Source organism: Mustela lutreola, chromosome 15, assembly GCF_030435805.1.
Source record: "Mustela lutreola isolate mMusLut2 chromosome 15, mMusLut2.pri, whole genome shotgun sequence".
In the NCBI taxonomy this organism is placed as follows: domain Eukaryota; kingdom Metazoa; phylum Chordata; class Mammalia; order Carnivora; family Mustelidae; genus Mustela; species Mustela lutreola.
The window spans coordinates 36,950,595-36,973,167 of NC_081304.1; the positions used below are offsets into that span (position 1 = coordinate 36,950,595).

At 43.8% G+C, this 22,573-nt stretch overlaps 1 protein-coding gene, 1 non-coding gene and 1 pseudogene across 2 annotated transcripts; 2 read left to right on the forward strand and 1 right to left on the reverse strand.

Annotated features, from left to right (window-relative positions):
- Nucleotides 1–6,216: 6,216 nt before the first annotated feature.
- Nucleotides 6,217–6,323, reverse strand: LOC131817137 (U6 spliceosomal RNA). Its single transcript, XR_009348346.1, has one exon. It is a non-coding gene; the product is annotated as a U6 spliceosomal RNA (small nuclear RNA).
- Nucleotides 6,324–12,368: 6,045 nt separating this feature from the next.
- On the forward strand, nucleotides 12,369–13,076 carry LOC131815621 (DNA-(apurinic or apyrimidinic site) endonuclease-like). Its single transcript, XM_059147409.1, has one exon. It carries the CDS (start codon nucleotides 12,369–12,371, stop codon nucleotides 12,876–12,878), a length of 510 nt encoding a protein of 169 aa, XP_059003392.1. The 3' UTR covers nucleotides 12,879–13,076.
- Nucleotides 13,077–18,050: 4,974 nt separating this feature from the next.
- LOC131815680 (large ribosomal subunit protein eL32-like) lies at nucleotides 18,051–18,436 on the forward strand (annotated as a pseudogene).
- The last annotated feature ends 4,137 nt before the right edge of the window (nucleotides 18,437–22,573 follow it).

A 22,573-nucleotide genomic window follows, 5' to 3' on the forward strand; every position in this document is an offset into this window, starting at 1 on the left:
ACCCCCCAAATACAAAAACATTAATTCAAAGAGATATATACACCTCTATGATTATAGGAGCATTATTTACAACAGCCAAAGTATGGCAGCAGCTCAGCTGTCCATTGATAGATGAATGGATAAAGATGCTGGGATGGTAACAAATACAATGGAATATTATGCACCCATGAAAAAGAATGAAATATTGACATTGGCAACAACATGGATGGAACTAGAGAATATAATGCTAAGTGAAATAAGTCCATAAGAGAAAGTCAAATACCATATGATTTCACTCATATGTGGAATTCAAGAAACAAAACAAATGAGCAAATAGAAACACTCTTAACTATAGAGAACAAACTGTTGATTACCAGAGAGGAAGTGGGTAGTGGGATGGGTGAAATAGGCGATAGAAATCAAGGAGTGTACTTGTCGTGATGAGCACTGGCTTATCTATGGAATTATTGAACTATAATAATGTTATATATTGTACCTCTGAAACAAATATAACACTGTATGTTAACTATATTATTTTTTAAAAATAAATAAATAAAATATTCTATCTTCCTCCATAGGCTTGCTGCTATGGTACCCTGTGGTGCCTTGGGACACAGTTTGAGAACTATGGATCTAACACAGAATTATTTTCAGGGACAATTATTTTGAGGGACAAAACTCTTGAGGAAAAATAAAACCCAGTTCTCATATTTTATATTACTTAGTGTGAATGTTAACAAATTGTATATGAAGTTAGTATTTTTATTCATTTATTTACTTATATTTTTTAAAAGATTTTATTCATTTATTTATATATATTTATTTATTTACAAGTGCACCTGTGCATGAGCAGAGGGAGGAGCAGAGGGAGAGGGAGAAGCAGACTCCCTGCTGAGCCTGACGGTTGGGGTTGCGGGGGTGCACGGGGGTGGGGGGAGTGGTGGGCGGGGCGCGGCTTGATTCTGGAACCGGGGATCATGACATGAGCTGAAGGCAGACACTTAACCAACTGAGCCACCCAGGTGCCCTGACATTCCTTTGTGCTTTTAAAGTCTGATGTGGTTCCCTGAAATTAAGATGTTTTTTAACTTTTTTGAACACATTATTATAGAAAATATCTTGTTTGTATTGCATTTGAGTTTTGTCTTGAGGAGGATAGGAAGCAAACATTTATCTCCTAATTGTGTACAAAAAAGAAAAAATGAGACACAGAAGAAGAGTTAAGCATCACGCAGTAAAAAATTAGAAGGCATCACCTACTTATCTGTATTATAAAAAATGATGTTAGGATCTTAGTCTCTAACCATCATAGTTCTTTTCACAATAAGGTGATGATATGAAACAATCAATAAAATTTTAAATGCCCATTTTTATAATGATTTTTCTATTAAACTCAGTATATGTGGGTTTTTTTGCTCAATAATTTAACTCTTGATTCTGACTATGCTGACACAGTCAAAGTAACACCAGCCTTGGGTATCTCATGAATGATGTGACTGACGTATGCTTAATGACAGAGGAGCAAAATGTTCACTGTTAGATCACTCCTAGAGCCATGATAATGAGTTTACTTTGATTAGTGTGACATCAGAGTGTATTAATAGCATGAAGAACCAAGGAAGTTTCGCTTCACTGGGCTATCATCATTTTGATGGCAGATTGACCCAACAAGCCTGGGATTCTCAGAGCACTGAGTAAAAGAACTCCGAAGCATCTTCACAAAGCTATTCTGCAGCCCAGACTGAGATCTTCCTTGGGGCCTCCTTTATTCTAATTATGGAGAAATTATAGAACCTTGCCTTCGACAGCCACTTAGCTCCATGTCGTCCCTTTCTTTTCACTTTTCAGTTTGAGTACCAGGGGTTCTTTAGGATAGAAAGAAAGGCATTTCCCTGGGTCCTTGGGGAAAGCAGGGAAATCTAAGATAATCCCATGGAGAAGTGATCTTTTATAGATTCAAATGCTAGACCTATTGTTGTTCAAGTGTCTTGAACAATTGTCTCAGGACTGAGCCATAGTTCCCCATCCAAAGTTTCATTTAAATCATGATGAATTGGTTGCAGAAAGAGGATGGAGAGGAATGTGAAAGGGTTAGTAGAACAAAGAACCATAAATCATCTCTGGTGCAGTGAGCCCCTATCATTCAGCCTGTGGGCTTCTTGTCAGAGGAGCTACAGGGAGAAAGAGAAGAGGGATAGGGTCTTCCCACTGTGGGGCGGCAGTGTCCCCCAAACTGGGAGAGCCACTTGCTCCCAACCAAATCCTTCCTGAGGTTATTCATTTATTCATTTAGGGAATGCATGATAGGGACAAGGACATCTCCACTGTGTAGTATGTACTGTAGTCCAAGCACCCATGCTAGATGCTATTGGAGTGGGAGGCGGAAGGGAGGGGGGCCGTAGGACCGAGATGGATAAGATACAGGACCTGTCTTAGATTTATTAGACATGTCTATGGCAAGGACTCTGTCCAGCCCTTAGCATAAACACTGGTCCGTAATGAGGGCGTGCCTCCCTTTGTAAAACAGATGGATTTCTGAGCCTCATTAAAGTCAATTTCCATCCAGCGATTCTCCTCTACATTCTCCATAAAGCTGTCCGTATTCCTCTCGGTTGGAATTCGCTTCCTCCTCCCTCTCACATTCCTGTCATCCTCTCTTTGCGTACATACCGTATCTCCGTCAGCAGGCCTTTTGGAGGTCACCGTCCTAGGGCAGAAAGTAGAAAAAGCCTGGGCTTGGAGCCAAACAGGCTCAAAATAGAATCCTGGCTCCACGACTTATCAGCCGCATGCAATCTGGGTTAGTTTCTCAATCTCTCTAAGACTCACTTACTCCTCTGTAAAATGGGAATAAAACTAGTTCCTATGTTTAGAACTTTGTGACGATGAAACAAGATACGGTGTGTCGCTATTTAGAAAAGTTCCTGGAATATAATAAGAAGCATTTGGGAGCAGTTTGTCATTACTGTTAGGTGCTTCACAGGTGAGGACACCAAAGCTCATGAAGCTTCCATAACATAGCTGCATTATAATGGGGAGGAAGTATGGCCCTGCTCTCTCACATTCCTTTCTTGCCATTTACGATGTAGACAACCCTGAGACAAATCATTTCATTTTTCTTAGCCTTCCTTTCTTTGTGTGTGCAGTGACGACAATGGTGACTTCAAACATCCGTCCCACTGCTTATATTATGAGGATTAAAGGAGATGATGGATGTGAAGAGCTTGGCACATGGGATGCTCTCAGAAAATTGAAAGCCACTATTTTTCACCAAAAGTCACCCAGATGACAAGTGGCGGGACCTGGATTTAAATGCAATGAGTTGGACTCCACCAACCTTGGGCTTTTCATTAGAAAAACTCACTACCAGCTCCCTCGCTGTCTGAGCTAGAATTCTAAAGAATTAACAGATGCAATGAACATTTAGAAGGCTTTTCTCAAGTGCAATAAAATGGGTTTATATTCCTCTTTTGATGACTGCTTTACCTTATTTCACAAATAGGTATTCACACACCCATAATCTTGAACTAGGCTTTCCTGTCCTGATCAACTATATATATGTCTTATCTATATATATGCATATACACATAAATTATGTATGTGTGTGTGTGTGTGTGTGTATTTAATATAGTTTTTTCCCCCCAAACTCATAGAATAGCCAGCATCTCAAAGGAACATACTGCTGACTTCCCAACTCACAGAAACCTTCAAAACACTTACCTTTAAAAGAAACCATCATCCCAGGGAAAGCATTACAGGGATTCTCTTGTGAGGAGGACTAGGATTAAAACTCAAGCATGTGAGGGTGTCTGGGTGGCTCAGTACGTTAAAGCCTCCGCCTTCTGCTCGGGTCATGATCCCAGGGTCCTGGAATCGAGTCCCGAGTCGGGCTCTCTGCTCGGCAGGGAGCCTGCTTCTCTGTCTTTCTCCCACTGCCTCTCTGCCTGCTTGTGATCTCTGTCTGTCAAATAAATAAATAAATTCTTTAAAACAACAAAACAAAAAACCTCAAGCATGTGGAATGAAATCCAAACAAAAAGGAAAAGCAAGGACTTGCCTTCTTCTTCCCAGAGAGCCCTGCCTTGCAATACTGCCCCTCCCTGTCCCCAGGAGGGGCGAGAGCCCAGCCAAGGGTCAAGGAGTGGTGACCAGGGTAGCAACAAGGGCAACAGAGGGAGGAGACAAAAGAACAACAAGTGGAAACGGCTGGCTGAATGCCTGAGCATGTTTCTTTGCTGAAAGAGAATGGCCCGACAACCGCTCAAACTGGGAGAGGGGAGGGCAGAGGGGAAGAAGACAGCTAATGGATGGGGTGGCCCAGCAGGGGTCAGAGGTCATGAGGGCAGTGAGCGAACTAATTGGCGACTCTGTGCATATTCACTTTCTGCTTCTAGCCTACAGCTGGGTCTTGAGAGAAAGCCCTGGGGTTGAAGCGGGCTTTATTCATCAGCCAAGATTTGAAGCTGACTGGAGAAAAGCAATGAAACTGAAAAGTGAGATAAGGACCCTCTTTTTTTTTTTTTTTTTTTTTTTCCTCCAGGATCAGCTGACCAGGAACAGCCTTCTGCAAAGAAAAATGCTAGATTCTACTCCATCTGACCACTCATCCCTTCCTCCTCACCTCCACATGTTAACTAGACATTAGTTAACTAGAGTGTGTCTCAGGACACACTCCCGACGGGAAAGAACTGTAGACACCTACAGTTTAGAACACAGATTATCAGAGTGAGGCCTGGCTTTCAGGATCATCTGACACCGCTCTCATGTTTCATACTGAAGGAACAGGGGACAGCACTTTGCTCAGGCTCACAGAGAGGTAGCAGAAGGGGGAGCAGAGCCCCAGCCTTCTCACACTGTTCAGCGATTTTCTATCACATTCTTCGCAGAAACACATTAACTTTGAAAACTTGTACGGACGGGTATTGCTAACAGCCGGGGCTAGAACACTAGCAACCAGCTCTGGGGCCTTCAGAGGGTGACTTAGCATTGCAAAGCATTAGGTGGCCCATCTGTAGAAAAAGAGGGTTGTTCTATGGATTAAATGAGGCAAATGCATGTAAAGCAAGCACGTGCTTCAATAAAAGTTAACTATTACTATAACTACTGCCATGACTTGAGAGCCCAGGATAGACTGGGCTTGCAATGATAAGCATGAAGCCCATTGCACACCCATCTGTCCTCCCCTGCGGTCTCCACGGCAACCTGTTCCACCATGGAACTCCTCATTCCCCCTCAGTTAAGAGACTTCATGAGGATCAGAGGGAAACTGGGGAGACCCGTCTGAACTTTCTGCAGGCAGATCTGTCCAAATTTGGATCGAGCGGACTTGCGGTGAGTCAATACATGCTGAGGCTGAGGGCTGAGAAGAGCGCCAGGCACATGGAGAGGACTCACTCAAGCTGGCTTGTGGTTACTATGGATGTTGTTACTGGGGAGGTGGGTAGCTCTTTGTCACTAGAGGTTCAAGCGTGAAGACTGGCTGACCTGTGGTCAGGAACGTTGTCAGGGAGCTTCACAGATGGGAAGGAAGTTTGGCCAAGATGAGGTCTGAGCTTTGTGAATTTTCTTCGTAGCCTTTTTGCCTACCTCTTTCCCAGAGCTCTGAAGCAGACCATCACTCTGATACCATTACATGTGGATTCTGGAGCAGGTTAAGAGATGAAAATACAGGAGAGATGTGGACCTTCTATAAACAATGGGCTCTCCAACCCCACCTGGGACTTTACATTAGGAACATCTGGAGTCACAGAATGCAGACCATGAGCTTCAACCCCAAATTTATTTACTTTTCCTTTTTTAAAAAATTTAAATTTAAATTTAAAATTTTTTTATTTTTTATTTTTTTTCCTTTTTAAAAATTTAAATTGAATTAATTAACATACAATGTATTACTGATTTCAGAGATAGAGGTCAGTGATTCATCAATCCTATGTAATACCCAGTGCTCATTAAATCACGTGGCCTCCTTAATGTCCATCACCCAGCTACCCCATCCCCCCAATCCCCTCCCCTGCAACAAAACTGAGTTTTTTTCCTATGATTCAGTCTCTTACGGTTTGTCTCCCTCTCTTCCCCGATGATCCTCTGCTTTGTTTCTAAAATTCCACGTATGAGTGATATCATATGATAATTGTCTTTCTCTGATTAACTTATTTCGCCGCGTGTAATACCCTCTAGTTCCATCCATGTCATTGCAAATGGAAAACTTCCATTTTTTTCTTTCTTTCTTGTTTTTTTTGAAATATGGAACGCTTCGCAAATTTGCGTGTCATCCTTGTGCAGGGGCCATACTAATCTTCTCTGTATCATTCCAATTTTACTATACGTGCTGCCGAAGTGAGCACCAAACTTTCATTTTTTGTTTGCTGACTAGTATTCCATTGGTTCAACCCAAAATTTAACTTTGAAGCTCCCTTTGGTCACCTGTTTTCCCACTTCATTCATTCATTCATCATTGAAGTACAACTTACAGACAATAATATGACAGATCTCAAGTATTCAGCTCAGTGTGCTTTAATAATTACATATACTCATGTAACTTTCACTTACAGCAAGGTATAGGACCGTCTATCACTCTCTTTGTCCTTTCCAGTCAATCCCTTAATCCTTCTCTTTTCTTTAGGCAACTCCTTCTTCTATCACCCTTCATTCATTTTGCTTGTTATTGGATTCCACACGCTTTTGTTCTGGCTCCTTTAAACATATTTTTGATATTCATTCACATTGTTCATGACTTAGCTGTTTACTCCTTTTTATTGAATAATACTCCATCGTATGAATATACCACAACTTATCTATTTTTTTGGAATAGACATTTAGTTTATTTCCAGTTTTTGGCTGCTATGATTATTCTTTTTTTAAAAAATATTTTATTTATTTATTTGACAGACAGAGATCACAAGTAGGCAGAGAAAGAGAGAGGGGGGGAAGCAGCCTCCCTGTTGAGCAGAGAGCCCAGTGTGGGGCTCGATCCCAGGACCCAGGGATCACGACCCAAGCCAAAGGCAGAGGCTTTAACCCACTGAGCCACTGAGGTGTCCCTCTTTTTTTTTTTTTTTTTGCTATGATTATTCTTATATATTTTCCTGAGCCTCATTGCATTTATATTTTAATTATGAAACAGATACAGAGCAGTTTAGAGAATATTACAGATACTCATGTTTACTTCCCGTATTTAATAAAAGTTAACATTTTGCCATAGCCCGTTCTTTTTTGAAGAAAGTTTATAGATTTAGTTGAAACCCACTCTGTATTTCTCCCCACTCTTCTTCACCCCTCTCATACTTCACCAGTATCCACTGTTCTGAGGTTGGTTTGAATTCATTCTGTGGTTTTATGTATTTAAGAATATGCATGTATGGCTCGATCTGTTTTCATCTAATGTGGTGGCCATTTGGTGGGCCTTTTCCATCCAGAGGGCCAGGTCTTACTTCTGGGAAATTTTTCTTGGATTATTTATCTGAGCATTTCCTCTCTTCTGCTTTCTTGGTTCTTTCTGGAACTCCTATAATTTAGATATTGGGCCTCCTGCATTGGTCTTATTTTCTCTCCTATTTTTTTTTCTCTTTGTCTTTAATTCAACTTTCTGGGAATTTTCTCAGCTTTATTTTCCAATCAATTTATTAAGTTTTCCATTGAAATTGTCATATGTTTTTAATTTCTTTTTTTAATTTTAAATTTCTAACTTTTTTTTATTCCTCAACTGTTCATTTTAATGTTTCCCCCATCTTGTTCTATGGATGTAGTAATATCTACTCTTACCCCTCTAAGAATAGTAATTACAGTCCTTTTATTATTTGTTTTGATTTTTTTTGTTTGTTCTTAGTTTTCTTTTCCTGCTTAGAATCTGTTTTCTCCAGGTTGCCTTTTTCCTGTTTCTTTTCGTCTTTATTGTCTTTGTTTTTTTTGTTTTTTTGTTTTTTTAAATTTTTTTTAAAGATTTTATTTTATTTATTTGACAGACAGAAATCACAAGTAGGCAGAGAGGCAGGCAGAGAGAGAGAGAGGGAAGCAGGCTCCCTGCTGAGCAGAGAGCCCGATGCGGGCCTCGATCCCAGGACCCTGAGATCATGACCTGAGCCGAAGGCAGCGGCTTAACCCACTGAGCCACCCAGGTGCCCTCGTCTTTATTGTCTTTGTTAAGGGTCTTTCCTTAGGAGTCTGGTGATGCTAAATGTTCACTGATATTTAAACATGGGGCACTAAAAAACTGAAAGTTCTGAGTTTGAGATTATGGTGCTCACTTGGCTGGGCTGGGCCATGTCCTTGGGGGAACCTGATGTCAGAAGTACCAAGATTTTCCCCTTGGACTAGTCAGAATCCTTTAGAAGCATTTCCCAATGCTTTGCCTTCCCGGGAAGGAGGGTACAGGCTCCCTTCACTTTATCAGGATTTACTATATAAACATTCACTTAATTCTCTTGTTCTGTGAGATCACAAGTAGGAAGAGGAAGGGGGGGGAGCAGCCTCCCCGTTGAGCAGAGAGCCCAGTTTGGGGCTCGATCCCAGGACCCAGGGATCACGACCCGAGCCAAAGGCAGAGGCTTTAACCCACTTGCTCTCACATTTGTCTGCTTTTTTCTTTTCCACAGACTCTTTTTTTTAATCTCTTAAAAGTTCTGGCTGCATGAAGCAAGAAAGGAAATCTAGGAACCTATTGGCTTTTTAAAGATTTCTATTCAGTCTTATTTACCACTCCATCTTCATCCTCATTGCCCGAGGTATCTGGTAGACCAAATTGGGTTACTTCCCCGTTCTCTCCACTTATAGATTGAGATTCAGCTTTCTTTGGTTTTCTGAGTCAGTTATCTCCCATTTGTTTGCTTTCTGGCTTCCAAAGTTTTAGTACTATAGCCTTCTCTCCCATTATCCTTGTGAGTTTATGCCTTTTATAAAAAGAACCTGCTGTCATCTTTGTGAGGTTTTTGGAGAAATGGCAGAATGCTCAATATGCCACGTCTTTACCGGAAAGTCATTTTTATTGTGATTTTAAGTCGCATTTCTCAAAATACTGGTGAGGTCAAGTAGCTTTGCATTTGTTTCTTGTCTATTTGTGTTTCTTTTTCTGTGATCTGCTTGTTCATATTCTTTGTGTATTTTTTCTCTTAGATTGTGGGTCCTTTTTAAAAAATAGATTTGTTAGAATGTCTATATAACCTGGTACTCGCCCTTTGTTAGTAATATTCTTTGAAGACATTTTCTCCTACTTTGGAGCTTGGCTTTTCACTTTGTTGTGTGTTTGGTTTTTTTTTTCCCTATTTCAATATAATATAGGGCGCCTGGGTGGCTCAGTTGGTGAAGCATCTGCCTTCATGTCAGGTCATGATTTCAGGGTCCTGAGATTGAGCCCACTGTTGGGCTCCCTGCTCAGTGGGGAGTCTGCTTTTCCCTCTTCCTCTGCCCCTCCCCCCACTCTTTTGTGCTCATGCTGTCTTTCTCAAATAAATAAAATCTTTAAAAAATAAATAATTAATATATTAAGCACATTTAGTATATTAAATCTCCATTTTAATATAGTCAAGTGTATTCTTGGCTTTTAGGGTCTTACCTAAGAAATCCTGCCCTACTCCAAGGCCAAAGAACCCAAAGCCTTTAAGTTACTCCTTATCTACGGTGTAAGATAAGAAGGTAATTTTATTGTTATTTTTACATATTGATAATCAATTGTTCTAGCATCACTTATTGACTATCCATCATTTTTCCAGTCATCTGTGATGCCATTGCTGTAATTCTTAAATGCATGGGTCTATTTCTGAGCTCTCTATTCCATTTCATCGCAGTTACTTTTTGCTTTCTGTGTCAGAATCACACTATTTTAATTACCATAGCCTTATTAAATTTTTCACTTGTGGTAAAGCAACTGCCTCATCCTTCTTCAAAATTGTCTTTATTATTCTTGGCTCTTTTCTGTCATATTTTAGGATTAGCTTGAAAGTTTCCTATACACAGATATGGCCAGGTTGAGATTGTTATTGGAACTCAATTGAATTTATAGGGCAATTTGGGATTTAAAAAATAATATTGGGTATTCCATCCATGAACATAGTATATTGCTCTATTCATTTAGACCTTCTGACTGTCAATGAGGTTTTATAATTTCTCCATTTGAATCAACACTTCTTTTATTAGATCCATTGCTAGTACCTATATACCTTTTAGTTTTTGTACATATGGTGACAGGAACCCTTAAAGATTACACTTTCTAATCAGTTCTTGCAGGTATATAAGAATGCTTTTGATTTTTTGATATGCTGAGATTGAAATCAGCAATCATAATTCTTGTGATAGTTATGATAATCGGTGTATAAATCTCCTTGGATTTTCTATGAAGACAATCATATTGTTAACAAATAGCAACTTTATTTTTTCCTTTACAATCATTATACCTTTTATTTCTTTTCTTGCCTTGTGGCATTGCCTGGAATAGCCAGTAGAATATGGATGAAAGTGGTGAAAGTTGATAGATGTTAGTTAAAGGAGCATGTCACCTTTACTATGATATGTCACTAGAGCTGCTGGCTCTGAAACTATGCTGTGCCTGGTGGGTCTGTACCAGCAAAAGGTATATGTCTTTGGTATCTGAGAATAGGCATTTTTATTCTCACTTAATAGACAAAGAAACAGAAACTCAAAGAGGTAAATAACTTGCTTAAGACCACATAGCTAATAAGTGGAAGATTCAAACCAAAATCTTCTGATTCACAGTGAAACGCTATTTCCGTGATTCCAAACTTCCTTCTGTCTCCCTATCTGTGCTAATGTGTCACCTTTCTCAGACAACACACTGCATCTTAAAAGAGATTGTTTCTGAACAAACAATGCTTTTACCCAGTTAGATGCCTCTAATAGTGGGAGTGTTGGGCAGATACTGTTTTGCCTAAACAGAAGACTTGTCCTACTTATAACTTAACAAAGAAATAAAAAAATAAAACCTCACAGACTCTTAGAGTTGAATGGCTTCTTTTCCAACCTCCTATTTAATGTAGTTATCCCTATACCCCATAGCTGAAATCACCCTCCAGCCTTTACCTACTGCTAGGGTAGGTTTGCTTCCTTGACAAACAGTCGAATAATGGTCGTGTGGATCCCCACTCTCCCCACAGTCTGGTCCAGAGAGCAATCCATTTTCTCCTCTACATTATACCTCTTCAAGTATTTGTTCTCCTTAGATCTTCCCTGTGAGACTACCCATCTCTAGAATGTTTGCTATTGTCTACATGAGATTATTTCCAGACTTTTCACTATTCTGATTATTCTCGTCTCCATGCTTTCCAGTTGCTCACTGTCCCTCTTGAAACTGACACCCAGACTTTAAGGTGGGGTCTGATTGCAAACAAGTGGGGCTCTTTTGTCACATGATCTGGACACAGTCACTTCTATTGATGCACTCTAGATTTTTGTCTTCTTAGTAATTATGGCACATTGCTGATTTAAGTTTAGGGTTCCCCTTTTGGCTTTTTTCCCATTTCATCCCCTGTATCCTTTCCTGTAGCACTTCGGAGCTCTCTAGGTCAGGGCAAGGTCTGTGGGGAGGCAGCTAGGACAGAAATCTACTCTGTGACAGGGACAAAAGGGGAAGGATCTGCAATTTGGAGGTTGCCAACAGGTAACCCAGAAACACCTGATTAGTCAGGAATAGGTGAATTCATTTGGAGCTGCTGTCCTGGTACAGAATAAAAGTCAAATTTCAGAGCATCAGTACTTTGAGATTTTTGCTATAGAGTTTAAATTTCTTACAAGAAACCAGAAATCTCATGATTTTTTAAAAACCTTCTTAAGAGGGGCACCTGGGTGGCTCAGTGGGTTAAGCCTCTGTCTTCGGCTCGGGTCATGATCTCAGGGTCCTGGGATCGAGCCTAACATTGGGCTCTCTGCTTAGCAGGGAGCCTGCTTCCACCCCCTCTCTCTCTGCCTGCCTCTCTGCCTACTTGTGATCTCTCTCTCTGTCAAATAAATAAATAAAATCTTAAAAAAAAATAAAACCTTCTTAAGAGATGATAGAAGAACCCCAGGAAGGGAAGGGACAGCAGGAATCAGAGTTCTCTGCTCAGCTTTATTGACAGGCCAGAAGGTTTAAATGAATAGAGCAACATACCATGTTCATGGATGCAATACCCAACATTGGTTTAGTGGGGTTATCATCCATCTATCCTTCTATCTAACACAAATGAATTTCAGCAACATGCCTTTGAAATGGAAATTCTAGCTGCCCAAATCTCCCTTGCTCCTGTCCTGTTTACAAACCTGTACTTACAAATCAATAAGCCTCCTCCTACCCCAATATATGTTCCTTGTCTCCACCAAATAGTTGTAATTTTGCCTGGACAGTATTTACAAGGACAGCATCATGTGACTCCAGTGTTGACAATACAATAGTGAAAACTGCAAACATGAGATGGCAGGAGGTCTCAGGGATTGTGGCTGAATTTGACGCATTTGTGCTGGTAACAGCCTATGTACCTAATGCAGGCCAAGGTCTGTTACGCTTGGGGTACTGGCAGCACTGGGATGAAGGCTTTCGCAAGTTCCTGAAGGGTTTGGCTTCCCAGAAGCCCCTTGTGCCATATGGGGACCTCAATGTGGCTCATGAAGAAATCGACCTTCGCAACCCCAAGGGAAACAAAAAGAATGCTGGCTTCACTCCACAAGAGCATCAAGGCTTTGGGGCATTACTACAGGCTGTGCCACTGGTTGACAGTTTCTGGCACCTCTACCCCAACACAGCCTATGCCTATACCTTTTGGACCTACATGATGAATGCTCAATTCAAAAATGTCAGTTGGCACCTTCATTACTTTTTGTTGTCTCACTCTCTGTTACCTGCATTGTGTGACAGCAAGATCCATTCCAAGGCCCTGAGCAGTGACCACTGTCTTATCACCCTACACTTAGCACTGTGACACCACCCCCAAATTACTTTAAACCTGGGAAATGAGCCCTAAGCTAGCTTTAAAAGTTAACCTTCCCAAACTTCTTTAAAAAAAGATATAGATATCTGCACTGTATTTCCTTCTAAAAATATAAATCTTTCAACCAGGCTCTTACTAATGCTTTTCTTTAAACCCCCAGTTTTTCTTTTCTTTTCTTTTTTTTTTTTTTTTTTTGCCTTAAACAAAAACTATTGCTGACTTCCTTTGAACTGTCCACATGAAAACAGAGAGCCATAGTTTCAAAGAAAAAAAGGTACCTGTCATCCATTTTCTAAGTACTAAGTACTTGATACATCTTAACTCTTTTTGTCTTGGCAACAATCCTTTGTGGTAGACACTATTATCATTGTTTTACAGGTAAGGAAACTGAGACATGGAGTTTAGGTGTCTGCCCAAGGTCATTCAGCTGAAAGCCGTGTGTGGGATTGGACTCTGGCAGCCCCTTTGTGGTGTCTGGGCTCTGAACCACCATAGGTGCTGCGTCTTTAGATGGGGAAGGGACCTGCTGTGGATGCTCCATGCATGGGACCTGCAGCTTCAGACCTGAGTTCCCACCCTTGGTTCCTTCACCAAATAATTTCCTGTAGTCATAATCTCCAGCGAAATTCCTTTCCAAGGGTAGGATCTTCCAGTAGGCTTCAGCCCCTTTATAGATGAAGAAATGTGAGCTCTAAGTGTTAAATCATGTCCTCAGGGTCATGCAGGCTATAAGTGACAGAATTAGGATGTGAACCTAGCTCTGGGTGACTCTAGTATCCCCTCAACTTCCCTTACACTATAGTGTGTCTACTGTGGGACCATCTCTTCAGAAAGAGCCTAGACACTCTCAGTATCCTCTTCCATAGGGGATGGAGAATGTGGGGGTGGGGGGCATTCTTCAGGAAAAAAATAATCACTGTGATCATTATAATCAAAAATCATCTTTGTCATTATTATTACCATCTTGTTAAAGGTCGACCAGTATGCTAGATGCTACAGTCTGGGAAGACTTTTCACGCCTCTTTGAGGATCTCTGACCTTTCATCATTGACCTGGCAGAAGGAAGTTAAAGGGTAAGTAAGGCTTCAGCAAGTCCTAAGATGGGTTTCTCCATTTCTTGAGCTGATTGGCTGGATTAATTTACTGTTTCTCATATACCATTCTCTGGTCTTGCATTCAGATCAAGCATAAATGTTTGCTTTCAGAATGTGAGTCAAGGGCTTGATTCCCAGAGAACCACAGGCTGGTGTCTGGGATCACTGGGCTATGCACATTCCTGAGCACACATATGTGTATGGACACACGTATACACGGCATGAACAAGCACACACACACTATACCACCACGTTCGTGGCGAGCAGTTCCTGGAACCAAGGGTTGCCTTCAAGTGAGCGGCTAGTGCATGGGGCTGCAGTCTCCATTCCGGGGGACATTTGTATGGCCAGTCCCACCAGCCTGTGGTGGGGTGGAGCCTGCTCTCTCAGACGCATTCCTGGCTGGGACAGTCCTTCCAGAGGTGTATCCAGGGTCCTTTCAGGCCTTCTCAACACATCCCCTGGTCTGGGACTTGCAGGTCAGGCATTATAATGCCCACTTCTCAGCCCCCAAGGAAGGGTCCCGGTGCTCTCTGCTGCCCCCTCTGGCCAGCCGTCCTCTTGCAACAATGGAGGGATGCCTTCTTAGGTCAAAAGGGAAAGCATTATTGCTGCTCTGTGGCCAGGCAAACAAGCCGCTGGCTTTGAAGTCCCAGGGGGGATGTGCTCAGGCTGGAATGGGGAGTCTGAAGGCGCTGCCTCCCCCAAGCCTGGCTGTGTTTGTTAACTCCACCCTCCCACCCAGGTCTGCTGCATTTGCTGTTTCAGTGGGGAAGCCGGAGGAGGGAGGCCTACTCCCCGGGGTCCTCAGAGGGCTGTTTTCAAGTGTTGCTGAGCCTGCGGGCCTACTTGGGAGCTGAATGCAGACTAGGGGCTGAGTCCAGAGGAGGCCTGCCAGGGAAGTCCCTGCCCTTCGAGGCAGTCAGCTGGGGGTGTGGCCACGGGCAAACCGCAGAATGTGCTACTTTCCTTGGGCCATGTTTTTATTCAGGTGGCATCAGGTAAGAATGAACAGCAGGGGAAAGACTGGAGGGAGAAAGAGGCACCTAAAGGGAGCATTGGTCCCTTCAGTGGCCTCGGGCCCGCCATTGCCACTTACAGAGTCTCCTTCTTCCCTTCCCCCTTTGACCACCAAAGGAGAACAAGGTGGCCATTTTGCCTTTCCCCATTCTGCTGTGCCTCTGCCTCAGAAGCTACAGGTATGACCAGAGACCCTGCCCACCTGGCCCCTCCCCCAAGCAATAAAATGCACTGAGTGAGGACCTCTGGGGGGTGGGGAGAAACTTCTGGAGAGTAGAAACCTGGGTAAGACAGTGCTCCCCCGGGCTGGCTCTCTGGGCTTGCCTCAGGATTTCACTGCGTTCCAAAGCAGGTTTATGGCCTTTCAGGCCTGGGCCACAGGAAACAAGACAAGGGATCAAGCATTATTATTAACCGGTTCAATATCCCATATGAATATTGGCCATGAACAGCTTCCCCTGCCCCTGCCTCTCTCCTCATTCTTCCTGCTCTACCTCCCTTCTGAACTCCTCTATTTGCTACATCCAGATGTGCACACTTCTGCCAGATTCTCCCCTCCCCATAATGCCCCTCTCCAGTCTGTCGCTGCCTTCTTGCCCCTCCCCCCAATATCACGATTGAGAAAGAGCTTTTTGATAAGACCTGGAAATCTGGAGTTATAAATCCTTCTAGCACAGCCGCCCTATCTCCATGCTGATGCTTGTGGTGCCACAGAAAGGAGGCTCACCTGCTTGTGACCCATCCCCTTCCTCCCCGGCATTCTCCAATTGTCCTCTGCAAACATGGGCCAATGAGCCAATGGGAGGTACCTGTCTCAACAGGTGTGAGCCTGGTCTCACTTTTCTACAGGGTGATGGGGAGGTCACCCTCTAGCCCACCCGCTCTGGGCATACCTGTGATTGTGGAAGGGCGGCCGAAGCCATTCTCCTTTTGGTTCCCCCTTGATTACAGCGGTGCCAGGCCAAGCCCACCTCAATGGCTTTAGAAGTTTCCAGGTTAGCTGCTGGGTGCTCTGGCTACAGCGCAGGAAGTGCTTGTACTGTCTGGGAGGGTAGCTTTCCCTGCTAAGCCACAAGCCCCTTGAGGGAAGAGAGTGTTTCTTATTTGTCATTGAATCTCTATGCCCAGCAGACTGCGCAGAACACAATTACTTGGTAAAAGACTCAGAACTATCTGGTAAATTGCTGTCATACTCATCACCAGGAAATATTTACTGGGGGAGTCTCATGTGCAAAGGCCCTGCTAAGCAGGAGGCAGCACAAGGATTAATTAGACATCATTCCCACTTTCAGGGGCGTGCCCCGGAGTCAGGGAGACCTAGAAGAGTTCACTTGCCAGGAGGTCACAGGAGGGAGCTGGAGCTGGGAGCCCAAGGGAATCTGCTTTGGTAACCAAAGTTTGACAAAAAGTAAACTTAAGCAGATAACCCCAGACCCAGACCCGGTTCACTGGGAATCTCTGCATATTCGGAGTAGAGATATTAACTCACTGGCTATCTGCCTGTCTAGCTTTTTCCTGTGTCATGTCAGTGTCCTCGTCTCAAAAAGGTGAATAAAAGTAAAAAAAAGTAGTGTCTCTATTTGTAATGAATTCCTTAATCTGGTAGCCTGGGCACAGAGGAAGTAAAACTTGCCCCCACCACATGTTAGGTGGGCCTTGCGGTTTGGTTTGGGCTCCCCATGGATCTGCAGCCAGAGCTGCCACTGCCCTCAGGAGGAAGGAAGGAGGAGGTGCAGGTGTCAGTCTGGAGTTCAGCTCATCCTAACCCACCTTAATGGGGTGGCTCATCCGTGCTGGCCTCGAGAAAGAGAGGCAACGATAATGGGAGTGTAACTCCTCTTCTAGAACAGGCGATGTATGTCTCTGAGAACCTGGGAGAAGAAGGACAGCAAGCTGATCTCTCGGAATCCGAGGGTCAGCCCAGATGATGGGAGAGGCTGTTGCTGTAGCAATGCCATTGTCTCATCATGGTCACCCTCTCTGCTTGGAGGGGGGTCTAGCATCATGCATGGATGGTGGGGGTATCATCAATGGATGACATTTTCTGCACAGCTCTTTTGGGGGGGTGCTTCTGAAACTGTTTCTACTGAAGCCCTGTTAATGGCAGAAAAGAGCAAATTTGCGCTTCACAAGCAGTGTGGGGTTTCAGATAACTGCAAACAGGAGATTTCTTTGAAGCCCCATATTTTATCTCAAAATTGTGTGCAAATTTTGCACCATGGTCATGCATTTGCTTTTATATAAAAAAATGCAGTTACAATTACTTATTTCTGAATAAAATTGATGCTTGGAGAAGATGAGCTGTTTTTCCTAAGGCCTTTTGTACTCCCTATGGCTCACTTCCCTGTGTCCCAGTTTGTGAAGCATGCCTTTTTTTTCAGACCCATAAACACACACACCAGATTCAGGGGTACCATCCTGAAGTGGGTCCCTGACATACTTGCATGGCCATGCCCTTGATACCAAAACACTCCTCTGAGTTTGTCCTATGCTGCCCTGGCCACATACTCTTCTGGACTGACCCATAGGATCATCCCTTCCCTTCTGGACTTATCCTGGTTCTTCTTGCAGGATCTGGAGGTCAGGTGCCCTGTAACACTCTTCCCCAAATATCTAGGGACAGTGGCTCTAAACCTTTTTGCAGTGTCCTTCACCAGGAATGGGCAGGGCAGGCAACATCTGCGTGGGATCCTGAGGGGCTTGAAAACAACTCCTAAAGTGGATACTTCAGTACCTAATTACCTAACGGGCTAAGAATTGCCCTTGTGCCCTTGGTAAGCTTTAGCTCTGTACCCCACCTTGCTTTCCCTGACACATCTGTTCCGTCTGTAAAAGGGAACCAGGAATCAAGGCTGCTGTTCATCTGACAAGGTAGAAGCTAGGTGATCCGAAGTCCGCTGTACGTTGTTATGGATTCAGGATATCAGTAGTTTTCAGATTTTAAAAAAATACAGCCCATTGATTTATTCATACCTGCATTTACACACGTGAAATAGTGGAGCTAGAACAGTGACCAAGAGGGACATGGTCCGGGCCTCTTTAGGGTGACATGGCTACCCTCAGACCTCTGGAGAAGCCCAAGCTTGTTAGAAAGAGGACCAAGCCGTTTGTCTGGCACCAGTCAGACCAATATGTCAAAATTAAGTTCAACTGGTGGAAATCCAGAGGCACTGACAATAGGGTGCACAGAAGATTCAAGGACCAGATCTTGATGCCCAACGATGGTAATGGGAACAACAGGAAAACAAAGCACATACTGCCCAGTGGCTCCTGAAGTTCCTACTCCACAATATCACGCAGAACAAATTTTACTGTGCAGAGATTGCTCACAACGTCTCCTCCAAGAACCGCAAAGCCACCATGGAAAGAGAAGCCCAGCTGGCCATCAGAGTCACTAATACCAATGCCAGGCTATGCAGCCAAGAAAATGAATAGACAGCTTATCTTATGTACATGTCATATTTATGTTAATAAAACCATAAAGCTACAAAAAAGAGGAACTTACAAATGGCAGACAGAATTAAACAAATAATCTCCAAGGAAGCGAAAGAACCTCAGAGAGGGCCGGCCCAGGGTCTTCTGCAGCCAGCTAGCTGCTCCTGCCCCGGAATGTTCTGTCTGGAAGGATAAGTACACGAATAGCGGGTTCTGGACTACGTCAGAGGTAATGGCGGATTTACCATCCGCACCTTCTCCTATGAAGGTAAGAAAACATAATACAAGATTCTCCTCCAAGTCCGCCTGCCTGCCCAGCTGTGCCAGAAAAATGCACCAAAACCTGAGTGTGCAAACACACTTGAGAGCAAGGAAATTCAGAGTCTCACTGGATCTTCACTTTGAAGCTGCAACACTTAGTAGCACTGGAAGTCCCCCATTTCACAGATATACAAACTGAGGCCTCAGAGAAGGGAAACAGTTCCTTGGTGCTCCCCTAACCAGACTGAGATGGGGTCACCAAGGGGGTGGGTAGGAGTAGAGCCGAGGAGGGTGTGACCCTTGATTCTGATGAGCAGTGCTGGGTTGGAGGCTTCCAGCAACTTGCCAGACAGACCCCCACGGTTCTGGAGACACTGGTCACTGCTCCTTATCTTCCCTCCCCATGACAGGTGCAGATCTGATGGCTCCTGTGCAGAAAAGCTCTGGGCTCCAAACCTCAGCTCCGAGCTCGTGCAACAATGGACACATGGGCTTTGGAATGTATGCAAACAAGCCATAGCCCTGTCTCCCTCCTCCCCAAAGACTGACCAATGACCCCTCTGCCAGCACCTGGATTGTTCCTAAGACACCCAGTGTGGCTTTGGCGACTGCCTGACAAAAGAGTGTCACACTTTTCTACCCTTCAGTTCTGCAGTATCTTCATCTGAACCTGTGCTACCACTTACAGGGGAATTCAACCAAATTTGGACTCAAGTTTGGGTGTCTAGCTAATCATGTTTAGGGTCACCTACCAATGACATTAGGGCCTCTAGGAGAGTCCCTACAAAGTCTGTGAGGTCTGCTAATTACACCGCGAGTGAGGAATGTGTTTATTCCTCCATGGGGCAAAGATCCCCCAACTCGAAGTGACGCTGCCACATTGTGTAACCAGGAACATGGGCTGTTGCTGATGTAAACACATGGCCAGGGCCAGACCTGCCAGGAGCCCAGTCTCCTTTTCCCAGAGGTGTTTCTTATGAATGGTTGTGCCCAGTGAAGCAATTTCCTGCCTTGTAAACTTCTGCCCAGCAAACCACATCTCCTATCTACCGCTGCCCGGCTCTGGGTCATAAAGCAATTCCCCAGAGACCAATCTGAGCCTGATCAAGAGTCCTTGAGTAACGAGAAAATTACCTTCCACCTGCAGACGTAATGACAATTTGCAAGCTAGTGGCTTTGCAGTTTCTGAACGTAAACATCACATGTCTTACCCCATGCCTTCCCTCTGCTCATCTGAGATGTGGGGTCCGCATATTTGATTTTCAGACTCTGGTCCACTCCTTGGAGGCACTGGCTGGCTAGTGACCCATTACCTTGACCTGAGGACCTTGCAGCCTGGAGAACATATTTCACAGTGTCAGATCATCATTTACAGAACCAGGGCAAGAGAAGTTCAGGCAGGTGTCCCAGGCATGCAGAAGACAGAAGGTCTGGGCTCAGACAACACTGGGAACTCATTGATTTGGACACTCATTTTGCATGTTGTCGTCCCTCGATGTGGAAAGTCTCCCCCACGCCCCCTCCATCTGGTGAACTGGCACTCATTCTTTATGACGTAGTTCAAGTGTCTTTCAAAGAACCTTCTCTGATTTCTATCTAAATAGAATTGCTTCCATTGTCCTACCACTCTGCCTTCTCACACCTACACACTGCAGTTTAATCACACTAATTTGTCTGTCTCCCCTGCCATGTTGAGAACACCCTCAGGGCACATTGGAACCCCTGGTACCCACCACACTAAACTGGCTCAAAGTCAGTGTGCAAGAGGTTTGTTGAATGAATGAGTGAATGGGAATCTATGACATGTCTCTCCACCATACTTAGATGCTTTGGGTAATGAAAATGTGCAAAGAATATAGTTAGAGGAATGAAGACCTAGGCTGGGCTTGTGAAGAAAGGCATAGCCTAGGAGTTCCATGCTTGAGAAGGTTGCAGTCTGGTCATCTTCCCATGGCCGACAGGAATATTTGCAGATGGGGTATAGAGATTGGGCCCATGGAAATGGGTTTGTTGTTGGTTTTCCTTCTTGAGTGCCACAGTCAGGAGTCAGAAGGGGTTCCAAACTGGCCTAACTAGCCCTAGTTAACTACTACATTAGCCATGAGACATTACCTAGGACCTCCATTTTTATCTATTTCCTCCCTTATCCCCATTTATAGAAGTAATAACTGTGAGGAATGTCTGGGTGGCTCAGTTGGTTGGGTGTCTGACTCTTAGTTTTGGCTCAGGTCGTGATCTCAGGGTCCTCAGGGAGGAGCCAATGATGATACACAGACATACACTATGCCTGGTGTGGATGGGTACTAGGACGAAACAAGTATCTAAGAAAGGGGGTGGGGAAGGAGGAGGATTCATTGGTCAAGGGATCCCTGTGAGATACTGTATTTGTCTCCTGTGTCTGTCTGAAATTCCAGAAATATGTTCTCTCACGGTTCTGGAGGCCAGAAGTCCAAAAGCAGTATCACTGGGCCAAAACCAAGATGTCAGCAGGTTGTACACCCTCTGGAGCTTGTAGGGAAGGCTCTTTTGCCTGCCTCTTCCAGCTTCTGGTGGAAGCGTCCCCAGACCTCGCCCCCGAGGTCCTGTTTCCTTCTCTACAGCATCCGATCTCCCCCTTCCCCTTCTCATGAGGATTCATGTGACCACATTTAGGGCCCACTGGATTATCTAAGTCTCCCTAAATTACATCAGCACAGACTTTTTTTTTCCTTTTAAGGTAACATTTACAGCTTCCAGGAATTAAGATCTGATATATTTGGGCATCATCCTATAGCCAAATACAGAGACTTTGCCACAAACCCAGAAGAGAACTTAAGGTGATAGCTTCTTTTGTACAACTTTTTCAATTAAATTTCATGATTTTAATTGAATGGGTGGCTCAGTCAGTTAAGCGTCTGCCTTTGGCTCAGGTCATGATCCCAGCATGCCCTGGGTCCTGGGATCGAGTCCCGCCAGGCTCCTTGAACAGCAGGGAGTCTGCTTCTCCCTTTCCCTCTGCCCCTCCCCTTACCCCCGCTCTTGGTTGCCCTCTCTTTTTCTGTCTTGCGAATAAATAAATATTTTTTTAATTCGTAATTACTTCTCAATATGTATAAATCAAATTACATTGCTACATGCCTTAAGCTTATATAGTTTTATATGTCAATTATTTTTCAATAAAACTGAAAGAAAAAAAGTCTTATCCCTAAAACAGATTGCCTTGCCCAGGAAACGTGAATGGTCAGGAGAAAGGTGCTTGTTTCTCAATCTTCAGGAAATCTGTTTTCAGCAGGAGCCATACTTGGGAGAAGCTTGACTTAATAAGTAAATGAAAAACTTATGCTCACGTTTGTATCACGGAAGCAAAGCAACAGGCTACCACTGTAGTTAGGGTTAACCATTCACCCACTTCTTTGTTCGTCTAATAAACATTTGCTACTGCCGTATAAAGTTGTGGTGGAGAGCTCAGGCTGGAGGACAGTAAAAATCTAAGTTCAAATCCTGGCTCTGCCACTTACTAGATGTGTGATCTTGGGACGTCCACTTAGGCTCTCTGTTTCCATATCTGCAAATAAGGTTGTCATAAGGATGAAAGGAGATGCAGGGTGCCTCAAGCCCTTTGTCTGGTATAGAGAAAATGAAATAATTGTTCATTATTAACCTCCAGTCTGGGCCCCAACCCCACTGTCCCTGACTGTCTTCCCCCGACTAGGATCTAAGTTCTATGAGAACAGAGAGTTGGTGCTTTTTGCTTTTTTTTTTTTTTTTAAGATTTTATTTATTTATTTGATAGAGATCACAAGTAGACAGAGAGGCAGGCAGAGAGAGAGGAGGAAGCAGGCTCCCCACTGAGCAGAAAGCCTGATGTGGCTCAATCCCAGGACCCTGGGATCATGA

Excerpts from the sequence above, each read along its gene's own strand:
- LOC131815621 (XM_059147409.1), top strand. The coding sequence starts at position 12,369 with ATGAGATGGCAGGAGGTCTCAGGGATTGTGGCTGAATTTGACGCATTT.